This window comes from Pholis gunnellus (genome assembly GCF_910591455.1).
Source record: "Pholis gunnellus genome assembly, chromosome: 5".
Classification (NCBI taxonomy): Eukaryota; Metazoa; Chordata; class Actinopteri; order Perciformes; family Pholidae; genus Pholis; species Pholis gunnellus.
This window is the reverse complement of record NC_136531.1, coordinates 12952339-12975588: the sequence shown is the minus strand read 5'-3', so window position 1 is coordinate 12975588 and position 23250 is coordinate 12952339. Positions and strand designations below refer to the sequence as shown.

Genomic DNA, 23250 nt, shown 5'->3' with positions numbered 1-23250 from the left:
AACGTGTGATTTTTTTTAAAATGATCTTTTTCTTAGATTTTCTCACACTGAACCACTAATCAGCGTACAGGAGGTGTTCAGTGTCCTGCTTACCATTGGGCCTTCCACTTATTCAACTTTCTTTTTGGGGTATTTTTTGTTTCAATTTCTAATATTTAGCTCAACAAAAGTGTGATTGCCAGTGAGCTGCATTGTCTTGATGAATTTCTTTTCGGCAAACAACTCGCAGACACGACTGTAAAGTCTGTGTGCGGCCAGAGGCTTAACTAAAGTTTGTCTGCTTCCACAAATATGCAAATTGGCTGCAAACCTGTGAATGAAGCCATCTCCTTCCTCTCTGTCTCTCACTCAGCGAGGCAATTAAAGTGCCTGTCTGGGTCCCCTGTATGAGAGCCATGGAATGGTAATGCAGTATTCCTTTGAGAGTTCTGTTGAGACAAACATTGCGGGGGTTTTCACATGGCCTGATTTGCAATTCACACTCAGGTTATTTCCATCATTGGCATCCTGGGGAGCAGGGAGGGGAAAGGCTGTGAGCCACTGAGAGCAAAACTGAGCTGAAGTTTCATTTAATTGCGTGTATGATTTTTTTTTTTTTTTTTAAAGGCACCTTTCAAGTGGCGCTCTAATTGCCAGTTATTTTGGTGGCACTGAAATGTTGTTCTCAAACATGTCCAGGCATAACATCACTGTTGTTTCTTTTAGATTTGTTTATTTTAAAAATGATTCAGTTATTCAGAAATTCCGCCACGTCCTTCTGTGTTTTTGTTTTTATGAATGTACGGATATTTAAACAGGAAGGTCTGTCTGAACAGCACTGGAGGGTTACGTTTATCAAGTACGAAAAGTTTGTGAATGCATGATGTACCACTAATGGGCAATCTTCCACTTTTCTCCCCCCTCAGAACACTGCACCAGCAGTTTGAGAGCTACAAACAGGAAGTGCGTCGCATTGGGGCAGACACGCGGCATCAGCAGACCCAGCTGAAAGATGACGCGCCCACCTGCGGTATCTGTCGCAAAACCAAGTTTGCCGACGGCTGCGGCCACCTCTGCTCCTACTGCCAGACCAAATTCTGCGCTCGCTGTGGAGGGCGGGTCTCTCTGCGCTCCAACAATGTGAGAAACCTGACCTGTGACCTCCCCCTTTTCCTTTCTCCCTCTCACACTCACCTCATTCCTGCTATAGCTGATGTGCACTTGGTCGTTCTGCTTCTGTGTTTGTCCCTGTCCGCTTTGTTGCCTCCTGGTCACACTTTGGTCTCACCAAAGTGTGTTGGAAGAATGGCTTGGCACCAGTCCTTCAAGGCTCATTTCAAGTCAGAGGCTGTAGTGTTGTGGAATGGTTATAAATCGATCAAAGCACTTTAGCTCACCTGAACAGGAAATCATCTGTGTTGTCCTGTGTCTCCTGTGACGGCACTGCAGCCAATAAAACAAGCAGTGACAGGGCTGGCCTTCTCAAGCAACATGCCTAAACAAAGAAAAAAAGAAAGGTTCCGAGTTTCACAGCAAAACAAGTATCGAAATGTCCCAAAAATGTCAAACGACTCTTGCAGCATCATCCTCCTCTTTGCTGTCCATCTCTTTGCTTTCTCTGCACAGCTTCTGTTTGTTGCTAGCAAGATTAGCCGTTAAACTTCACCAGAAACTATGGCCAGTGTGCGGACACTGGTTCCAAATGGCAAATGTAAACATCTTACCTCACTAGTAACAAAGGGAAACTGTGTGATTTACTGTGTAATATTTATGAAAATAAAAGTTTTTGAACATACAGGAGACAGACAGTGGAGCTATTATTTAAGCCTACAGGCAGTAAGTGTTTGATTCTGTTGCCATTCAACATTTATTTTGTACTGTTCATTAAATTACATAGCAGTGAATGGCATTGACAGGTTGTCATGTTAGCAGTGCTGTAAGGCTGTACTTAGGCACAGCAGTGCTTTAAACTAAATGCTACGTCAGCAAGCTAACATGCTCACAATGAAAATGTTAACATGGAGATGTTTGGTAAATAATGTTTACAGTCTTAATAATCTTAGTTTAGCAGTTAAGCTTGCTACATTTGCTAATTAGCACTAAACACAAAATATAACTGGAGCTGATGGGAATGTTTTTAGTTTTGCAAGTATAGTCATGGACCAAAGTATTAAACCTGATGATGGTGCAAGAGTAACATTCAAGAAATCCTTCAAGTAATTTAAGATCATCCCATGGGGAACATGAAAATCCACGAATGTCAGAGATATTTCACTGCTGGTGGTGCTAGATTAAAAGTCAAGGGAACCCCAGAGTCTTCCGTCTCTGGGAAACATAGCATTGCTAAATAGAAACCAATAAATAAACCAACAAAACATCAGTTTACATAAACCCACGATCGACTGAAGACACTGAGGAGTGAGGAGTACCTCTAAGCTACAGGCTCTAGGGCCACACTATGATAAAACAAAGGCCCACACCAAACCACCAAATTATAACGTCCATTTGATCCAGGTTGGATTTGCGAGGCATCCACCCCTTAACCAAACATCTTTGCACTATTTTAAGACTCGGCCTTCTTCCATTCAAGCATTGTATGGGCTCCAACCCAAGAGAGAAGACCTCCCCCTGGGCATCGTACCTGACTATGGGCCCTCCATCCTTGGCCTGCTGGTCCCCAATCTGTTCAGGATCCGCCTAGCCCAGCTGGGCCTGAAGTCACACTGGCACCACACGTATGTAGAGCTCAAAGGCCAGTGAGAACAGGGGAGGAAGATAGTATCCTTGTTGGTGAAGCCATTAATATTACTTTCACAGCAGATAGGCTGTGACATGGAAATACACAGATGAGACCAGCAGGATATAAATGCAATCTAGTATAAATAACACTAAGTAAAAGATTTATTTGAAGGGAAAATGTAGTCAAATTAACGTCAATTGATATGGCCTTTTTGAAAATAAGAATAATTCATGTTTTAATGTGGAATTTAATTCCTTGAGATTATACTGAGTGTCACTTAGAAGTAGAATTCATTTTAAGGGACCTAAATTATTTAACACAGTCAAAAGAAATATATATTTTTTTATGAAACTTGGTGGAAGGGTGTAGCATCGGCCGATTAAGAACCTTTTACATTTTAAGCACAACTGAATCACATGGGCAGATACACGTATCATTTTTCACCTATCAAAAGGGCTCCTATAGTGTTGATCATTGTTTCACGTGTAACAAAATATGCCGAGTAGATTAACCCTATTAATTGATTTTTCTATGTTTGTGTGTATGTGAAAGGGTGTTTTTGTGTGTCTCTTTGACAGTGAATCAATTAATGAATTACTAAGTTTGTGTCCGGTCAAATTAACGGGGTTTACAGCCAATACAAAACATGTTAAATAGCTAGTTCCTTTACATTATCTAATTTCATTGTTTTGTACTTACGCATGGGGACGTAAATAAATGGGGAAAATTATCTCTCACATTGAATAACTTATTTTATATTTATTTATAAAAAATAAGATTTATTGTATCCCTCAACCAAATTGGATCTGAATTTCTACATTCACTGACCAATTGAATTCATAAATCCTTACAAGATGTAAGTGAAAACAACACTGTCTTCTGTTTCTTTTCTGTGTATTTGTTTGTGAAAGGTTGTGTGTGAGTGTATACTGTGTGGGTGGGATGCGTTGGAAGTGAAGCTCTTTCTGTCTCAGCGGTGCTTGCCTTTTTCCCGGGTCGTCCAGGCCGGCCAAGCAGAATAACGGGGTTAGGAAAGTGTGAGCTTTGTTTCATCACACGAAAAACCTTCTCCTGCCTACAGTGTGTTCATTTACCCCACATCAACAGCACTCTGCGTTTTGCTCTAGTTAGCAGTTTACCTTCTAAAAAGATATTAATGCAGTATAAAAATAAACGGAGTGCTGTTGTTCTGCAAAATATCTGGAGTATAAATATACTGTGTAAATGTGCTGTATGTACAACAACTTACTTCATCAGCTGTATCCATGTGGTGTATGGATGGGCTATACACAGCTGGTGAAGAGGAATGCCCAAAATACAAATGCTTTTAAACTTTCGAACATAAACTATTATCACATAAATAAACAACAACAAAAAAGCGCAACATATTTTCTGTTCAACAAAAATGACATTTTGAAATAGTACTATAGTAAACAATCAGGTCAATTAGATTTTTTAGTTAGTTCAGAAATAATAGCGTAATGGTTACCACAGTGTGTACTCCTGTGAGAGAACCTGGGAATCTGCCATCATATGTTCTAAAAGGTCAGCTTTCAGCTTTGTGTAACATCACGGTTGATATTCATTTGTGTACAACAACTGCAGCCACAAATCAAGTTGTTCACAGGTTTACAAAGGGATTACATGCAACTACGCAGGCTTTGAATTTATTTCACAAACTCAAAATATCTTACTGATCCTAATTTGAGCCTGCTAAATAGTCTGAACTCTAATGAAAGAAATTCTGAAAAGAATTAAGTTTTGAAAGACACTTTAATATCAGTTCTCAAATCACTATATACATTGCACTATAGGGGCTCTGTGAAATTGCAAAATGATTGGCTAAAAATGATAGCAAGGCAATAACCTGTTATTTGTTTTTTAGCAGCTTTGCTGTAATAATTGATCAATTCCTAATGCCGGAGCTGTGTAGTGCTGCCCTGTGCCCTGCAGAAGGCATCACAGCAACATGCTGCGTAAATGCCATCCAAACAAAGGTTTGCCCCTGCTTGACATTATAATGAACAATATTAGAGGATTAGAAAAAATAGATATTTGAATTCCTCACACTATATTTACATTTATGGACAGTATTCATGAAGCAACCTCTATAAAATATTTAGTTTGTGTCCTGAGGTTAAAACAAAGATGAAGAAATAATCAAAACACTTTTTTTTGCCCTTCCACCAACATCTGAACTGCTTTCGTTATAAATTAAGCCACGAAAAAAGCGGCATTAATGTGAATATTTGAAAATACCTGGATAGATATTATGGGAATGTATAGACAGAGAAAGGCTTGTGGAAGAATGTGCCCTGTTGCTTTTAGTGTCCCAGTTTCCTCTTCATGCTGAGGAGCTGTGACGCATCCTGATGCTGTCTCAGGTCATGAGTCATGCCAAGGTCATGGCAAGCTGGATCATGCATGTTGCTGCAGCCTCACGTCAGTGGTCATATACATTCACATACTGTTGTCCCCACCACCTCACACTCCGTCTTTGAATATGAAGTATGTGTATCGATTCTGCAGAATGTAATTAACAAATGTTTGCACCACGTCCTCTCTCCCCCTTTTCTCCTTTGCTCTTTCCCCTCTTTTCCTACAATCTGTCCGCTATCGCATTTCACGATTTCACGATTTCACCCTCTCCGCATCCCTGTTTCTTATATCTTTTATGTTCTTTAATTTCTCTCTTTTCTTCCCTCTCCTGCTCTGCTTCCACCGTCACTTTTCTCAACACTCACTGCTACCCGGACTGCATGCCACAAAGGAGGACAAAGTGGTTAGCATCTTTTTTTTGTGTTCTCTCTGTGCTGTGACTGTGATGTTTGTGCCACCTAAAAGTTCAAATGCTGGCTGTGTTCAAATCTGGTGCGGAGAGCTCTCTTGTCTGTTTACAGCATGTTGACTTCTAACCTGGAACGGTGATGTCGAATATTTCTAAGATCAGATCAGCCTAAGACCAGACCTATAATTTCCCAGCTGAAAGAAAAAAAGGGTTGAACACTAACAATATCAGATGCAAGAGAGCAAGCTATCGGATTGGAACGGAGCCAGTGTCTGTGTACAAATCCACTTATGGATTACTGACTTAACTGAACAGAGGGAGTCCCTGATAGGTCATGGTTTTTGTTAACTTTGATTTCTCAGAGCCTTACTGTACTGTGCGGGGTGGAGCTATTGTGTCCTCAGAGGAGTTTCTCCCCAGTGTAAACCCTGACTAACTCTGTGTCCGTTGTCTGTCTCCTCCCCTTGCAAAGTGTCTCATAGTGAAGGACAGGGTAAGGCTTGCTGGGTGATGGATTTTGCTGCATGGGTACACTACTATTGTCCCCCCTCACACTTGGGTCTGTGCTCATTCACAGTATCAGAACAAGAATTCAGACCCACTATCAGTTTTCTCCTCACAGATCATTGTGGTTAAGAGGTCTCAGGGCAGCTGGCTGGTGATCCTGCATCAGTACTCTAATTCTGAGAATGAATGCAGACCCTGACAGTCAACTGGCGGGCAGAGCGAGCATGAGCCATGATAAAGGGCGTCTGAACCTTCTGATCCATCCTGACCCATCCTGACCCCTCTTCCTATGGCTGTAGGCATGGCTGTGCTGAAAGGGGGCCAGTGGATACTGGTTTAAATCCTTGACAAAAATGGGGATGGGAGATTGGCATTTCAGATGGCATGCAAATAAGAAAGCACTCTACCTACAGACCATTTATCTGAATGCATAATGAACGCACACTCATGCCTGTGCATGCTTTTACCTGCCTGTGTGTTTGAGACCAGACCAGCCTTGCCATGGGGAGACGGGAGGGCCCAGGTATATGTCCTACTTTTGTCCACTTCCCCTTAATGCTTGGTCACTGCGAAATGTCACCGACGTGTTGTTACCGCTGAGCCCTGTCAAAAGTCAGGAGCGGTGAAGAGAATGGCATTGAATGTTAGTTTGGGATGTCGCTGAGCCCTTGAATTGTCAGAAAGAGGATTCATTGTTTGACTGCGCTTATGATTCCAGATGAAGCAGCAAATAAGTCAGAATCGAAAGCAGGAAAGTCGACTCATGTCCTTCGCAGGCTTTTGACGTGCTGCCCTTGGAATAGACCTGTAGGCAGTTGTGTTTTTTTTTGTGGGGAAAAAACGGTGTCGCAACTACTTTTACGGATGCAAAACCTGGCCTTAATATCATTGTTTGCTTTTAGAACATGATACACAATACGTAGTGTATTTGAACTCATACAAGCAGGATTCTTGAAATTTGATATCACATTGTCATATCATTTATCAGCTAATTTATGCTACACAGGGACAACAACACGGGTCACTCAATTCCCAATCCGTACACCCTGCCCGATTGGTACCGCAAACTAGTACTACACACCTGCGGTTAAACACTCTTGTGCACCCTATATTTTCCCTGATAATGCCACAATGTGAACAACACAGTTTTGTTGAAATCTGCAAGAGAGCTAATTAACTTGAGCTGTTAGCAGCAGCTGGGCAGTTCAGCCCTGCTTGGCTAAATAACAGAGCTAACATCTAATGTACGGCGGTTGCCTTGAGTTACATGATGATTTGTTCAGGCTCTATTCAGTAAAAGAAAGTAATGGGCGAGGGTAAATTATATTTAATATGTGCCAATGTAATCTTTTAAAATGTAGTTTTTGGCGAGAAACTTGAATAGATACAGTTTACTGAATAGAGCCTGAACAAATCATCACAGCAAAATATGATATTAGAGTATTGTATTTAACACACTGGTACATCGGATCGGCACTATATTGGCCGATTCGCACGTTCAGGTATCGGAATCAGTAAAAATTGTATTATCAGTGTTGTTAACTAAAGGTTACTTATTGAGCTAATCATTGAAGGCCAGCCGCTTCAAGTTTAAATCACTTTCAGTGTGTGATAAAAAGCTAAGCTAGCTCTGAAGTGTGTGAAGAAGGTGATTTGTATTTCATAGCCCTCTCTTGTCGAGCTGCCCTGCTATTGCTGGTGCTATAGCTTGTTAATGGCTGAGTGTTTGTTTATGTGTGTTCAACGTCAGCTCCAGATGGCTTCCAGAAACTGACCAAACCTCTGACATTCTGTCTCCTTTATAGAGGAGCACTGCCTCCCAGTGGATAGCAGGCAGGCGCTGGGTCCTAACACACACACATACACAACCTCGACTGAATATTTTCAGAATGAGCCATAAATGCTAGAAATATATTGTATTTGAAAAGCCAAGACGATCAGTTTCACTTCAATCCACAAATTACACCAGAACCCATTTTATAGTCTTTCTGTTTATTTGTATGTATTTGGTACCCTGTGTGTTTTGAAGTTGTTTAATGCCTATAACACACACAACACAGACACACAAGCTCAGATTCGCACTGATACAGCCACACAGAGTCTTGCTTGCTTACTGCATTAAGCTGACACAGCACTTTTTTACCGGAAGGGAGGATGCAGTGCATAATCTCCATCATGGTTCTCAGTACTAGATGACTAACAACTTCTCCTCACACTCCACTCCTGTCTTATCATACATCACTGTATCCGTAGTAGCCTCTGTAAACCCTTTGCTTCCTTCATCTGCCCATTGTAAAGCCTCTCCATTTAAATCACTGTCTGACGCTGTGTCTGTCTTTTCTTTTGCCCCGTCCTTCTTCCACCACCATGCACCTGCACACATTTCCTGGGCTAAAAACTAATGGGCTTATGAGCCTGACAAACATTATAGCGAAGCCTGATTTTGGGGCTGACGAATTCCCTTCACAGCCACTGCCTGTATGTCTAATAATAGCACCTCCCTTACTGGATCTTGCAAAAGCCAAGAGCAACATGCTCAAGTGTTTGATGTTTATGAAGTGCTTCGTAATGCTGTTACAGGAGCTATTATTATCTCCCTCACTGAAAAGTCATAAGTGAAAAGTGAAAGCCCACGTGTGGAGTAGAAGTTTTGGCCATGATTCTTATCAGTAAAACTAACATTGTATTCACCAAATTATTTGCTGATATCTGGGAAAGCAGGGACATCACTACATAAAAGTCTGATAAGGCAAGAGACATGCAGCCAGACCTCAAGGGTTTTCAAACAAAGTTCAACTTAATAATTTATAGAAAGTATTGATGTCACCAATATGCAAGCTCCTGTTGCAGTCTGGTATCCCCAAATGTCAAAAAACAAGTCGTTTTTTGTGTTATCATCATTACACATTTGTTGCTTTACACGTGTAATTTCACGCCGCAGCAATATTAGACGCTCAGACGCATGTGCTCCGGAAGTCAGGAGATGTAGATGTAGAAGTGGTATTATTGTTGGTGCCTCTGTCGCAAAGACAACCTGATCAATTTCCATTTTCCTCAGAGCCTAACAACTACTAACAACCATCCAACATTACCACTACTGGGGATAGTAACTGCAAAGGACGTACATTGATACTCTGATACAACTGGGGGTAGCTACTGAAGCTACTAGGGAAAACAAAAGCGCAGTCCTCTTCCTGTTTTAGTGGCGTTATAGTTGAAGCACTTCCTTTTGTTCCGAAAAGGGAGCCTTCATTTTCTGGGAAGATTCGGCAGGTGGCAAAACAGAATTGTACAGTGAAAGCAAGTCATTATTCTATAGCCATTACAATGTACAATCAACGTTTACTAAGTCAGAGCAAAAAGCTAGCCTATTGCCACTTTATCACATCATAAAAATGTCAACAGCGACATGTAACAATGTTGGAAGACTCAAACAAAAGATGTCATCCTGGTGATAGAGGAGTCAGATCAGGAAACGCTTATATGTGTCACTTTACAGGGCAGTTACATACATCTTACAGTATTTGTTGTTTAATTTGGATGACTTGTTGCTAATGTAGAGCACTACGATAAACGAGAGAGTCTTCTCCCCCGATCTTGAGCTCTGCTTTCCTTTCAGGCTTCCTCACCACTGAATGCATTTGGACTGCTTGCAGAGTTGATCTACTACCTTATTAGAGGAAATAGAGCATTATGTCTTTTGCGGTCGTCTTTCTTCCCACCATTCAGGATTTACCATTCCCTGAACGATGGCAGTTTACACCCAGCACTGCCTCATATGTCATTATGTCGAGGTGTGTGTGTGTGTGTGTGTGTGTGTGTGTGTGTGTGTGTGTGTGTTGAGGACAGGGTCACTGCACACGCTTACTGTAAGCCAAACACACCCACCCCACTGCCTCGCCACCCCCAAGGCTCCCATTTATTCTGCCCATTTATGGAAAAGCTGATGTTCACACAATTCGGGCCTAAATGAATGCTGTTCTCGTGGTGAGCTGCTGTTGAATGCTGCTGCTGTTGGCAGAGCTGCAGACGCACGCCTTCACCATTTTGTCAGCAGATGGATGGAGCAGTGCTGGGGGCGGGAGATGAAGGGAAGGGAGTATGGGATGGAGAAGTATGAGTGACAGGCGTGTGGTGTCTTCATTTGTCAAGTCAGCCAGGTGTGTCAGCTGACCTAGAGGGTGAGGAGAGATGAAAATAAGGAAATAAGAAAGGAAATGAAAGGGGAAGGGAAGGAAAGAAAGGACGAAAAGGAAGGTGAAAGAGGGAAAGAGAAGCACACAAAAGGAAAGAAAAAAAGGAGAGGAAAGGGAAGGAATGAAGGAGAGTAGATGAATTAAAGAAGAAAAATGTGAAGGGCAAGGAAGGAAAGGAAAGGAAATACATGGCAAAGAAAGGAAAGGGAAGAAGAGGAGAAGAAATCCAGGCTCAGGTTTATATCAGATAGAAAATGCAATGGTAACTTGAGGCAGTCTAAATAGTATTTGTGCAGGTTTTTATAAATATTTTCTCTGCTATTATTGTCCTTCACTGACGCTCACACTCTGTTTCTCTCTTTCTCAGTTTTACGGGCAAACAGAAACACACACACACACACACACACACACACTGCGTTGTCCCCCTTTCTCTCACTAGCTCTCCTTGATTTGGTTACCATGGAGAAGCACATTTTTTAGGCAGAAGGAGGTTGACATTATTACATGAGCGAGATGGCACTGCTTATTCTCCACACAGACACAGACACACACACACACACACACACACACACACACGTACACACATCTCGCCTGCAGGCAGTCGCCCACGCCACACTCTTCTAGGCAAGAAGGTTTCAGAAATGTCCTACATATAACTACTGTACACATATCCGCACAGACACAGAGACATTCTCACAGCACTTTGCGCTCCACAGTGAAGAGATGAACTCGAGGTGACACTGTAGCGGGCTGCCTCTGGACGGAGGGAGCCGATTGGTCGGCTTAGCTGAGAGTCTGGCGTCACGCTCCGCCTGGTCCGGCAGCTAGCACTACTGCAAATGCATCTGTCACACACACTATGGGCTTTTGCATCTTATGGACATAAACACACACACACACACACTCACACACAATTAATTCCCCCTACAATACCTTTCAGGCTATCCAGGAACATAGAGCACAATCACTCCAGTGAAGGATTATATGTATTATATCCTGTGTGTGTGCGTGTGTGCCCATGTGTTCTGTAACTTCTTTATTGTTTACTACCCTCCCCCATGCAGTGTAGGCTTTAAAGAACATAACTAACACATGGAGGCGGGCCATTAGAAAATGAGATCTGTTTTCAATGTCTCTCTTTGGTTTGAGAACACACTGAGCTATTAACAGTCGTCCTATGATGTGCCTTTCTTCTATAGGATGCTCTCATTCAAGGATTAAGCTTGTGGATTCGAGCATTTACTCCTCCTCACTGGCAGCGACTAGCAAAGCAACCTATACATACCCACAGTCTTACTTTGAGAAAAAAACATTTAATTTCACAAAAGAAGCCAAGTTCCAGTTCTGTCCAATTCCTTTCTTATTTGTTTTTTGGCACCTGATAATGCAGCCAAACTGTTGAAGAACGTTGCGTAAAAATAGTCCAAAGTGTGCAAAATGTTTAAACCAGCAACCATCTTATGAATCTGTCCAACCTATACTCACAAATACTCATAACCAGGTGCTGATTGAACCTATACTAGTTTATAATACGATAATGCGATATAATACTTAAAAATCAATAAATCAGTTTTATTTAAAGTGTCCTAATACACTTAACTATTACAACCATACACACACTAAGCACATACAATTACAGACATTGAAAGTAAAACAACCAAAGTAAAAAGTTCAGGGTAAGATGCAACGAATGCAAAGGACAAATTTTGTAAGATATGTTTGTTTTTCAAAAAATTTCCATTTTCTTTTTGGATGCGGGCTTACGATCTGGCACCTGGAATATTCTTTGTAGATACAGACACTTGTTGTGGGTCATAAGTGATGATTGAGAGGGATTATTTCTGCATGAGTCTATACATTGTTTTTTTTTAGGAAGCCTTTAGGAGTTAAAAATGGCTTCAACGGTTTCAAATTGAATAGGACATTTTGAGACTGATTTATTTCCATTGGCTGAAATTTGCTTTATCTCTAACCTGTGTTCTGCCTGAGATGGTTGATGGAGGAGGGGGATAGAAGTTGTGAATTGTAAGCTGCTATTGTCATCTGATGATGAGTTGAATAATGGCGAGGGTCTGAAAGGATTACTGGCCACTGCTAATCTGTAGCCCCTCATCTGAGGTAAAGAGGTGGAGAAAGACAGAGAGAAAGAGACTGTAGTGTGTGGCTGGGCGGCTGCCCGACAGCTGTGGGCCGTGCGGGCAGCTGATTTACTTTAGATTAGTCTGGACATGCGCCAACGAGGATTCAATCAGGCCATGATGAATGTGCTTTGGCGCGCTGAAGGCTAACTGCTAACTGCTAAACTGACTGCTAACAGTCCATCCCAGTGGCCGTCAAGGAGTAACATTTTGAGTTTTTCGGAGGTCCCAGAGGTGTTTTGTTTTGTGCCAAGGTCCTGCAGTGGAATACAAGGGACGCTATGTTTCCTCTTCACTTTGGATTTGTTCTCTAAAAAAAAACATTGGGATTATAAATACAGAGGGAGATAAATCCTGTTTATTTGCGGTCGATGTGATATTCAGTAGCCATGGCTTCATGTGAGTATTCGATGTTGTCTATAAGGTTTGATTTAGAGGATAAAGAATCAAATGTTATTATATGCTACTGTACATGGCTGTTTGTCATCAATCTTACTTTGTGATGCAGCATTTCATAGAGTCTAAATAACAGAACAGCATTGCCTGCATGTGCAAAGATGATGCACTGACTAGAATAGCGTTACTCTTTTTCCTTTTGGAATAAAAACAATACATATACAGCACAATACATTTAGAGTTCATTTTCCCTTCCTCATCTTTCACTACAGTATTACATAGTTCTTTGTAGCCCTCTAAAGAGGTATGATTTTATTTTATTACCAACATGAGCATAACAGTTCAATCCCAAAAAAGAATACATTTTATTAATGGTTTACAATGCAATAAGATTCAGAGCACTAGAACCACAGGGCAGGTGTAACATGACCTCTTAAAGGGGTTCTGTAATTTTTCTCAATAGCAGTACAGAGCTTATCGCAGTCTCCACCGAGCTGTGTTCACAGATAACGGATATGTTGAGACAGCACAGTCTGTCATGTCTGAGTGCTCTCTAATATTTGATTAGCTGCCTGTAGCAAAGGTAGGAGGGGAAAAGCATGTGTAGGGAATATCTTTTTCACAGGTGGCTTACTGACATTTATGTGAGCCGAAAAACGCTCTAAAAAGTGTTTGTGAAAGTTGATACAGATAGACATAGACCTTTTATGCCCTTAGCCAGGACTCCCTTGGAAAATAGAGATTTTAAATCTCAATGGCACTATCATGGATAAATAAAGGTTGAATAAACTTGCATTGTGTAATTTGTTCAGATTTTTTTGTCACAGGCATGCCTAACCCCTTTTTATGTTAGATGTTGCATTTTTTAAATATTATTCCTTAATGCTACCGAATCCAGCTTGCAAACACTTTTGTCCTTTCAACCCGTGTAGGTAATGTGGGTATGCAACCTGTGCCGTAAACAGCAAGAGATTCTCACCAAATCAGGAGAATGGTTTTCGGAGTCAGGGGTGCGGCCTGGGAGCCTGGGCACCTCCTTAAACAACCCAGCCACTGGAGGTGAGGCCCAACGGGACAGGAAGCTAATCCGCTCCAGGTCCCAAGCCCCGCCCTCCGACACCAACGCAGGGCCGCCCGACGGGACACAGCCAGCTGCTGGTGTCACTGCTGCCAAGGGTGCTGACACCATGCCCGGCTCCCGCTCCCAAAGTGAACCACCTAGAGAAAAGTAAAGTGTTTATTTACACACATTGAACACAACTTCTGTGAAATTTCTCATATTTATGCTGCAGTAGCTGCCACTAGAGGATGTTTTACTTTTTTTCCCCATAAAATGAAAAACAATATGAGAATGGGAAACAACATTTTTTCCAAAACCAGAAAGCTTGGACTACTTGCTGGCAAAAGCTCTTGTTGTTTTTTAATCCCTGGGGTAAAAAAAAGAATAGATCTGTGTTTGTTCTAGCTTAACCAGGGGAGAAGCTAGGTCAAAGGTTTTAGTCTTGAGAGGTCTTTGATTCAATCCCTTTGTTTTCATCCAGTGGGTGAGTTAGGTAAGAGTTGTTGGCTAGTAGAAGTTTTAATCTGTTATTAAAGATGACCAAGGTTTTGCAAATATAGAAATACATGTTCTTAGAACAGATAAAACAAAGTTTTCTCAGCCTTTGTGTTCATTTTACAAATATCTGTTGTAATGGAAAAGATGTACCTGTGTTCATTTCTGTCTCTGTAGACTATATGAAACATTGGTATAATGAATAATCTTCTCACACAGGAAAAGGCCAGTTTCCCTCCATGAACAAAATGGTAAGGGAGGCATGGGGCGTGGTAGTGGCCGAAGACCTGCTGGGAAGTTGCCATCTCAGTCATCCCTGGATGAGCGAGTGGTTCCTGGGGACAGAGGAGAGAGACGTTTGGGAGATGGACGGAGGCTGGAAAAGATCCATTCTCAGGACTACGAGGACAGGGAGGGGAACTTGGGTCGTTCGGAAACACACCGGAGACGCCCAGAGGACGAGGAGCAGAGGGAGCGGCAGCGCCGTGAGGAGGAGTTCCAGAACCGTTACCGTAGTGATCCCAACCTGGCACGATACCCGGTGAAACCACAGAAGGAGGAGCAGGAGATGCGCATGCATGCCAAGGTGTCCAAGGTCCGCCACGAACGACGACACAGTGACCTTGCGATCAACGAGGTCGGACTGGGGCCTGGTGAAGGAGGAGGTGGTGGAAGCGGAGGAGGGGAGGTGCCTGAAAACCGTCTGGCCAGGAGGGGTGGAGGTGGGGAGGGAGACCACAAGGCCGTCTTGGAGAACCACCGAGCCTTCTCTGTGGATAGGACCGTGGGGGTTGGAGGGGGAGCTCAACCTGCAGGAGGTGGAGTGAGATCAGGACCCCAACCTGGGGGACCGGTGCCTCCAGATTGGGGACCGAACAAAGGCCGCCTGGAGCCCGGCACAACACGGACACCAAGGGACAAGGGTGGGGATAGCCTGCTGAGGAAGGACTCTCAGAGCTCGGACCAGTCGGAGACTTTGCGGCCGCCCCCTCCACGGTCATACAAGAGCAAGCGCGGAGTCAACAAGAGGCAGATGTCCATCAGCAGCTCAGAGGAGGAAGGCGGCTCCACGCCCGAGTACACCAGCTGTGAGGACGTGGACATGGAAAGCGTCAGCGAGAAAGGTCAGTCAGACAGATGTGCTCACTCTACTAGCTTACAAAGCTAAATCTATCCACACTTGCATACCTTGCACTGTTTGCCGACTGCCATTTCCTTACATTAGACACTGTTCCTTATAGTAAGTCACAGCTGTCATTTTCTATGCACCAAATCTTGTTAATAAGCTGCTGCAGCTCTCAACTAGAGACCTAGCTCACATGCTTGTCCTTAATCTGCACACATGATGCTATTCTGTCTACCTGGAACATAACGCACCTTTGATCTCTGTATATGTTTTATTCTTATCTTACCTTGTTGCTGAAGACCGCTTTCAGGCCTTACCTACTGTATACCCAGTGCAGCGTGCGCAGCATTAGAGTCACAGGTTTGATGGCTAATTGTAGTGGGCAATTGACCTGCAGCTAATACTCTGTAGAATAGAAGGATCTTGATTAAATCATTGGACAAATGAACATGTACTTTTCATGAACATAAAGATTAAATTATCCTAAAACAGCTGAGTAAAATAAGTGTCATGATGAAGCTCCTTTACATTGCAGCATCTTTCCTCTTCCCACGCTTCATGGCTATCCTTTCCTAGCGTTAGCATCTAAAATAGCCTTGGTAGTAGAATTGTTATAATAAGATAAAAAAAAAAGCAGGGAGATATTTTGGCTCAGAAGATTATTCTAATACCAACACGTTCTAATTTGGGACTGTAAAACTATACGATAAGTGATAGGATGAAGGACCCACCCAGCATACAGTGAATTACTATCCCTGTGTGTCATCTACACCTCTGTACTGTGGCTAAACCCTGCCGCTCCCAGGACAGCTCTCATTTATTTGAAGAGTCCCTGTGATTTAGGCCAGCAGATTTGTGGAATTAGGTCAGTGGCTCGCATGCTATGTAATGCTTCGCAAACAGCCAGCTGCACCAGCAACCCATGGACCACCAGCTGCAATCAAGCCTCGCCGTGGTTGCATGCTGCATGGTCACCGCCGGCTTCTCGATACCTATGCATTTTGCAGCTCGCCACTGCCAGAGAAGCGATGCTAGGCTATGCTATAAGCCACAGGAGAGCGTCTAAATTCAAGAGGCAGTAGGTAGAGTTAGCTCTGCTCTGTCAGCTTATCTCTCTCACTGGTCACAGAAGGGGCCTGTTCCAGATGTTTTAATCCAGATTACTCTAACTCAGGGACTGGTAATGGGTAGATGGTGTGGATTGGGATTATTAGCTGTTTTAAACACTCTTTAGCTAGCTGGGCCTCAAAACAGGATTCCTCCTTTTACTCTCATCTATGGCATGAAGTAAGTTTTGCTGGATAATGTGCAGCGTGTTTCCCTATATAGGTTGAGTGAGATGGTAATGCAAGGACAAGTATATCTATTTTTTCAAATAAGAAATGGCATTTGAAATGGTTGGTGTCAGCTGATTACATTATTTAGGCTAGACGTGACAGTCTGACAGCAACAGAGGCTTTGGTGTCAAGAGATGGTCTGTGTGTTTATGAGATGTGATGAACAACCTCATACTATGTGACTGCAATTAAAGTGCCTTGTAATTGAAGTGTAATAGTCTCACAACTGAAAGATAGGGATATGTGTTGGACTGTAACCGACCTCAAATTAATACATCAAAATATAAATGCCATATTTCCATCACAATGGCCACATTGTTTTAGTTTTATTTGAATGGCACTTAATCTTACTTATTACTTGTTCCCAATATGTCATTTCCCTCTTCACCGGACTGGAGAAATAGCGCCATCAAATGTTTATCTCATGTGCCAACTCCTAACGTTCGCATCATGTTTGCTGATGAGAGGGCAGCTTCTATAAAGCTCTGTAAAAACCGAGAGGAGCAGCATATTCTGCTGACATTCTCTGTAGGTTTATCACTACCAGAGACCCCTTTCACATTGTCACACTGACTACCTCTACATGGACACTAATATCTGAATGTGACAATATTCCAAATTGGATTTGAGTCGTGTAAACAGCTTATTCCGTTTGGATATTCAGAATTAGGTCTTATTCTAAATGTAGCATTTTCAGATTAACACACGTGGGGTATTCAGATATTGTTCTGGTTTCAGGAGCGTTCTTTGGACATGTCTACAGTGCATTCGGAAAAGGCATCTGAATTTGGGTATTTATGGCAGTTTGCGACACACAGCCTCTTGTCTGTTTACGGCCAGCTCTGTTCGTTGTACACATGGTTGTTCGCTGGTTGTAAACCAGATAACACTTTGCATAGATGCATGCCCGAAAGAAAAGTCCACATTTCTGGTTGGAGGGAGAAATACACCTGCTTTTAAAAATAGATGAGACTGTGCACATTCCATTCGATTACAAATCACTGATATAGTAGTTAACACAAAAAGCCTAAATGCTTCACTCCAACCAGTGAACATCATAGTGTAATAACAGTAGGAGTAAACAGCCAAGCCACATTTACAGTTAAGTATTCATTAATGTTTCATATATATATGTTCCAAGAATCCTCTTAGCAGGATTATTGTAAACAGTGTTTACATTGTGGTTTCCCATTCTGCCTAATAAATTGCGTCCCACTGGTTATACAAGAGTATCTCTGAGAATGAGGCTTTAATAAAACAGCAGGTTTGACTCAGTTTGAAGTCAAATGGAAGCTTGGAGTGATTCAATGTAATTGGGTTACTTCCTTGGTGTAAAGAAGAATACCAAGGTGATAATGGTGCCAAGGAAATGGAAGAGGACGTCTGCTGTTAGGATGGCGCTGCATCCTAGTGCACTTTTACCATTATTGTGTGTGTGTGTGTGTGTGTCGAGATATTCCTACATTTACCAGAATCACTTCAAAGGTGCCCAGAGAATGAGCATGAATATGAACTTGTTGTACCATACTGTCGTGTATGTGCTGGCGCAGAGAGCATTAGCAATGATGTGGAAAGAGATTTTCTTTTACAGTTGAACGAACTTCATTCATTGCTCAATCCTAAGGCATTTTGTCTGTCTATAAATGTTTCAATCGTAACATGGCCCGTTAACTTATTGGAGAATTTGTTGTATGTCTTTTCCACAATGTGGAGCACCAGAGTAAGCCATTGCTTTAACGCTCACGCCACATTCTGGTTTTAGATTCTTTAAATCAGTTTCTGTGGTATAGCAGGAAATGTTCTTAGTTAACTAGGTGGGTAAAATAATTTACTCCAACCAGTAAAGTTATTATAAACCATTTAAAATCCAAGATAGCAAAGGGTTTGTACGAGTTATTGTGAGTACATCTTAAATACTTTATGATCTATTGCAAGTCATAGCATTAAACTAGCTAACGCTACTTAGTCTCCTCATGCCTCTATGAGTATGAATAGGACCTCATGTGGGGTTGCAGCCCCATTTGCTTTCCTCAAAAATGAAAACGATACAAACAGTATTCTATCAAATCTTATTCTCACCCCAAGGGGAAGATCAAATAAAAAATAACCTTTTACTTTCTGGTAATTGCTATCACATCCTCCTCATCCAACTCTCTCTCGGGTGACATCCAATGTGATGGGTAGGAAAATGTTCAACGACAAGAGAATATGTCAATGGCAGAGCACAGAGACTGCGATATTTATAAACCAGAAAGTCGCTCTGTCCCTGTTTGTACTGGTCTGCTGACTAACCATTCATGGTCTTACAGGCCATTCGACGATGGTACAGATCTTTGTTGTCAGCTGTGACACAGCTCTTATTCCTTAATCCTCTTTCACACATAGTTCCCCGTAAATTACTGGGATAACTTTTCATGCACCATTTGTGATTTTCACTACTCACACATGCACTACATTCAGAAACATTTCTGGACGTAACCCTATACATGATTTTACTGCTTTCATTCACAACACAGCCATACAGGCATTTTCCATGAAATGTTACGAGGTCTTGGTGTTGGAAATTAGTGTTATAGATTTTTCCTGAATAATGATCCCTGCTGTCATTTACACATGACCCCATACAGGAAATGTTTCAGGGATAGACTGTATGTGTGAAAGAGAGTTTACTCTGATTGTCAGGGTAAATCTCATGCCTGGGCCAGGATTTGTAAATTGTTTTAAGTGACACTAAAGATGTTAAAGAAATGACACCAAACTAGCCCCTTCTGTCATGTCAACCCGTTATCACTCCCAACTCGTCAAAACACAACTTGGTCAGTGCTCCTAGGTGTCTGACACCGACGCATGTTTAGCGTGTATATGTGACGCACCCACCCGCAGCATTATGGGCTGAGCAACTGACAGAATACACAGTTCAAGAAATTCCAGGCAGGACGGGCAGGAGGGGAGGGAGATGGGTCAAACAAACACAGGAATTTCATCCAGGAGACCACTTTTAGTGTCCTCTGCGAAAGTAGAATTAAAGATTACATTTTGTCAGGTGTGTTGTTAGTCAGTGACGTTAACGTCATCCACACTCTTTTCGTGGTTTCTTTTAAAGAAGGAAGTTTATTTTTAAAAGACTGACGCGTGTAACAAACTGAGGGCTAGAGGCGTAGGTGAGAATGTGTTGGTCATGAAGGTAGGTGAGCGTGTCAACAGGAGTTCAAGATCATGTGGCGTTGAGATATTTTATACAATGTTGGAGGGATTTTGTTGAGCTTGTAAAATAGCAGATTGAGCGGCAGGGGAGGACAGGCTCAATGACACATACACACACACAACACACACACACACATACACACAGTTTATCAAGAACAATACTACGTTAATACCTGCACAGAGCTGATGCTTTGATGTGGCATCATTTAGAAGAGCAGCCCAGTTTTTGTAATCTGCCCAGCGTGTTCATTCTCCAAAACAAAAAAAAAACCTACTCAGCAGTTCAAACTGTGGAGTCAGCATTTTTTTCTCTCTCTCAAGCATTCTCAATGGACTTTCAGATTTCAGATTAACAGCACTAGAGTCATGTCAACACTTTTTCAGATTTTCTGATCTCCAGAGCTGTCATTTTCATTTGATTGTTATTGAGTATTACTGAAACTGTTTTTGACAAACAGCAGTGCATGTGTTGCGTAGTTTATCACATAAAGTGTAGGCTTGATTCTATCCTTTCCTGCTCTCTTTTGCCGGAAACTTCCATTGAATCATTGAAACTGAAGTTCCCCAGAGTCTTTTAAATCCCCATCTGATGTCATCTTGCTGTTGTTTTTGTACCTGTGGTGGAAAAGTGGCCACAAATCTCACAGGCCTCTCTGGTCTGATTCTGGGCCAGTTAGTTCTTCTACTCGAGCCGACCATCTGTCAGTGTTAATGAGAGATGGGATACTCTGACAGTCACTGGTGTCTTTGTCCCTGACCAGGCTCTGGCATGAGTTTTGGAAAGGCAGTGAATAAGTTTGATTATGAATGTTTTTTTTTGCAGCTGCGGTTCTGTCATGACATTTTTAGTGGCTGCTGTTATTGTATAACTTTTATGTCTTTTTGATACTTTAGAAGTCCTAATAGATGATGTTTTTTTCTTGTGTATTTTTTTAAATTGAAACTTAATTTAGCAAGGATAATGAATCTAATTTACAACACAGATAACACACTTAAAAAACAAAACAACATTTTAAAACAACATAAGAATTTCACATAAAACACAATATGGAAAGTGCATCAACCAAAAAATTGCCATTCTTTGTCAGGACAAGTATGGTACATTCTGTACTCAAATAATCCTTAATCTTGTTTTTAAAACCTGCTTATTAGTCTAGTTTAAAAGGTCTCTGTAGCTCACACCAACATGAGGGTCCAACAATTAAAAAAAAAACATTTGCATTTTTAATGCGAGGTTTAAAGGGGGTCAAAGAGAGACAACATTGCCCCAAACTGTGTCAAAATGTTTCTTTGGTTAACATGAAAGTAATCCTTTGAAACCATAGAGTACATGTACGTCTACTGTACAGTAACGATACTGACAGAGGTCAAGTAAACCCTCTTTCTCTTTGTCTTTGTCTTTCTTCGTGCAGGTGACTGGGACTGCCATTCTTTAGATCCTACAGTGTGGCATGTAAGTTTCATAAAAACACGATAGATTCAGAGAGGATTCTTCCTCTGCTCTTTACTTCTAGTAATGTAAACACACACAAATTATTCAGTAAATTAATAAAAATCAAATCAAAAGAATAATGTTTCCATACAATTATGTTATAAGACATTTACCATTTTCTTCCCTCCTCTCTGTTTTTCTTCCCTGCCCTCCTTCACAATGTCTCATAACTTTTCCCATAGCATCCAGTCACATGGCAGCCGTCCAAAGAGGGTGACCACCTAATCGGACGCATCACACTAAGTAAGAGGTCGGCAATGCCCCGCGAGGCTGGCTCCCTCCTCGGCCTAAAAGTAAGCAGGGAATCACTTAATCATTCAGACCTGGTTCAAACCCAGCTTGCAATTAGCTTGTAATTAATGTGTTAGTGTTTGTTTTAACTTCAGTTGTGTGCTCGATGAGTTCAAACTTGAAACAAAGGGCGACAGGGATGAAATGTTTTTGGAGGCCAACCAAGAAGTTAGCATCGCACTGGTTCACTTGATGAAAAGCCGATGGGACTTTTCCTTTGGATTTTGGATCTTTGCAAAAAATAAGCTCCATGGCAAACAAACGTTTGTGATACTTAATTCCCACAAATGAAGACCACTTTTTTAGGATTTGTGAAGTGTAAATGCAATCGGCAGAAGTAAAACCACCACAAAGCTGAAGGCTGACAAATGGTGGGCATGATGACGTTTAGTAGTCTCATTTAGTCACTTGTTAGCAACCTTTTTTAAGGCACGTTAAAGCTTCAAACACCAAGAGAGGGAAATTTCCTGATGTATTTTATGTCGTAGAACAAAACATTAAAATATCTTATACTTGTGTTAACCACATACCTTATTTTAGTCATTAAAACCAAAAACCCATTAAAAAAAAACATTGACCTTGAGACGAGGGAACTGGAAGTGCATAGATGCTTACTCATTTACGGGTTTTAGGACGCACTCCTTTAGCCCTCTATAGTGATGCTTTGTAACTCCTGTAAAAGCTGTGTGGTGTACTGGCTACAAACATATACAGTTAAAGAGTATTCCACAAACAACACAACACAAATATGTAGAATATTGCCAGTTGAGCAATTACTGAATCGTGCAGAGAACAAGGAAATGCAAACATGAACCTCTGTTGCTATCCATTCTCCTTTCTCTCCTTTGTGTGCAGGTGGTAGGAGGGAAGATGACAGAGACAGGGAGACTCGGGGCCTTCATCACCAAAGTCAAGAAAGGCAGCCTTGCAGATGTTGTGGGACACCTACGAGCAGGTGCGAACTATGCAGCAGCTACTGTGCTTTACGTAGCCTATACATTGATGAATGTGGTTTAATCAAGAGGCAGATTTTTAAAGTCAAGCTGAAATTAAAGTGTACATCTGTGTCACACAGGCAGTTAACAAGACGACATTTGTTAGCCATTGTTTAGTCCTATCTGTGATTTGAGCACTCCCTATATTACTGATTAATAAAGAGTAAGCTACACTAATATTATCAATATTATACTTTTTGTAGAATTCCAGGGGTGGCTACTTAGGATTGTTATTGACTTGTGTGATCCAAACATTTCCAATAACTCCAGAGCGTTATTAATACCAAAAGCCAATATTTATTCAAAGATAGACGTAATCACTTCTAAAAATCACATTATGTTTTCATCTAACAAAATGTTCTGTTTCAGTCCATATTTGTTGGTGTTTAGCCTTTCAAAAATAACATTTTCACTGCGGTCAAAAAATGTTTGCTCTCCAGCTTGTCGCACACAAAGGGAGGCACATAACTGTGTTAACAGGGGGTAAAGACTTTCAAATATGTGGT

General features: G+C 41.7%; 1 protein-coding gene across 8 annotated transcripts in view; it reads left to right on the top strand.

Moving 5' to 3' along the window:
- rims1b (regulating synaptic membrane exocytosis 1b) overlaps window positions 1–23250 on the top strand; it is a 68304-nt gene that overhangs the window by 16606 nt on the left and 28448 nt on the right. For 7 of the 8 annotated variants that reach the window (XM_079159599.1, XM_079159598.1, XM_079159596.1 and 4 more), the window contains exons 2-8: window positions 906–1119; window positions 5980–6000; window positions 13677–13972; window positions 14519–15423; window positions 21379–21419; window positions 21641–21751; window positions 22605–22704. In XM_079159599.1, coding sequence (XP_079015725.1) covers window positions 906–1119; window positions 5980–6000; window positions 13677–13972; window positions 14519–15423; window positions 21379–21419; window positions 21641–21751; window positions 22605–22704 — 1688 coding nt within the window. The remainder of the gene's footprint in view (window positions 1–905; window positions 1120–5979; window positions 6001–13676; window positions 13973–14518; window positions 15424–21378; window positions 21420–21640; window positions 21752–22604; window positions 22705–23250) is intronic. The other variant, XM_079159600.1, reaches the window with a different exon arrangement.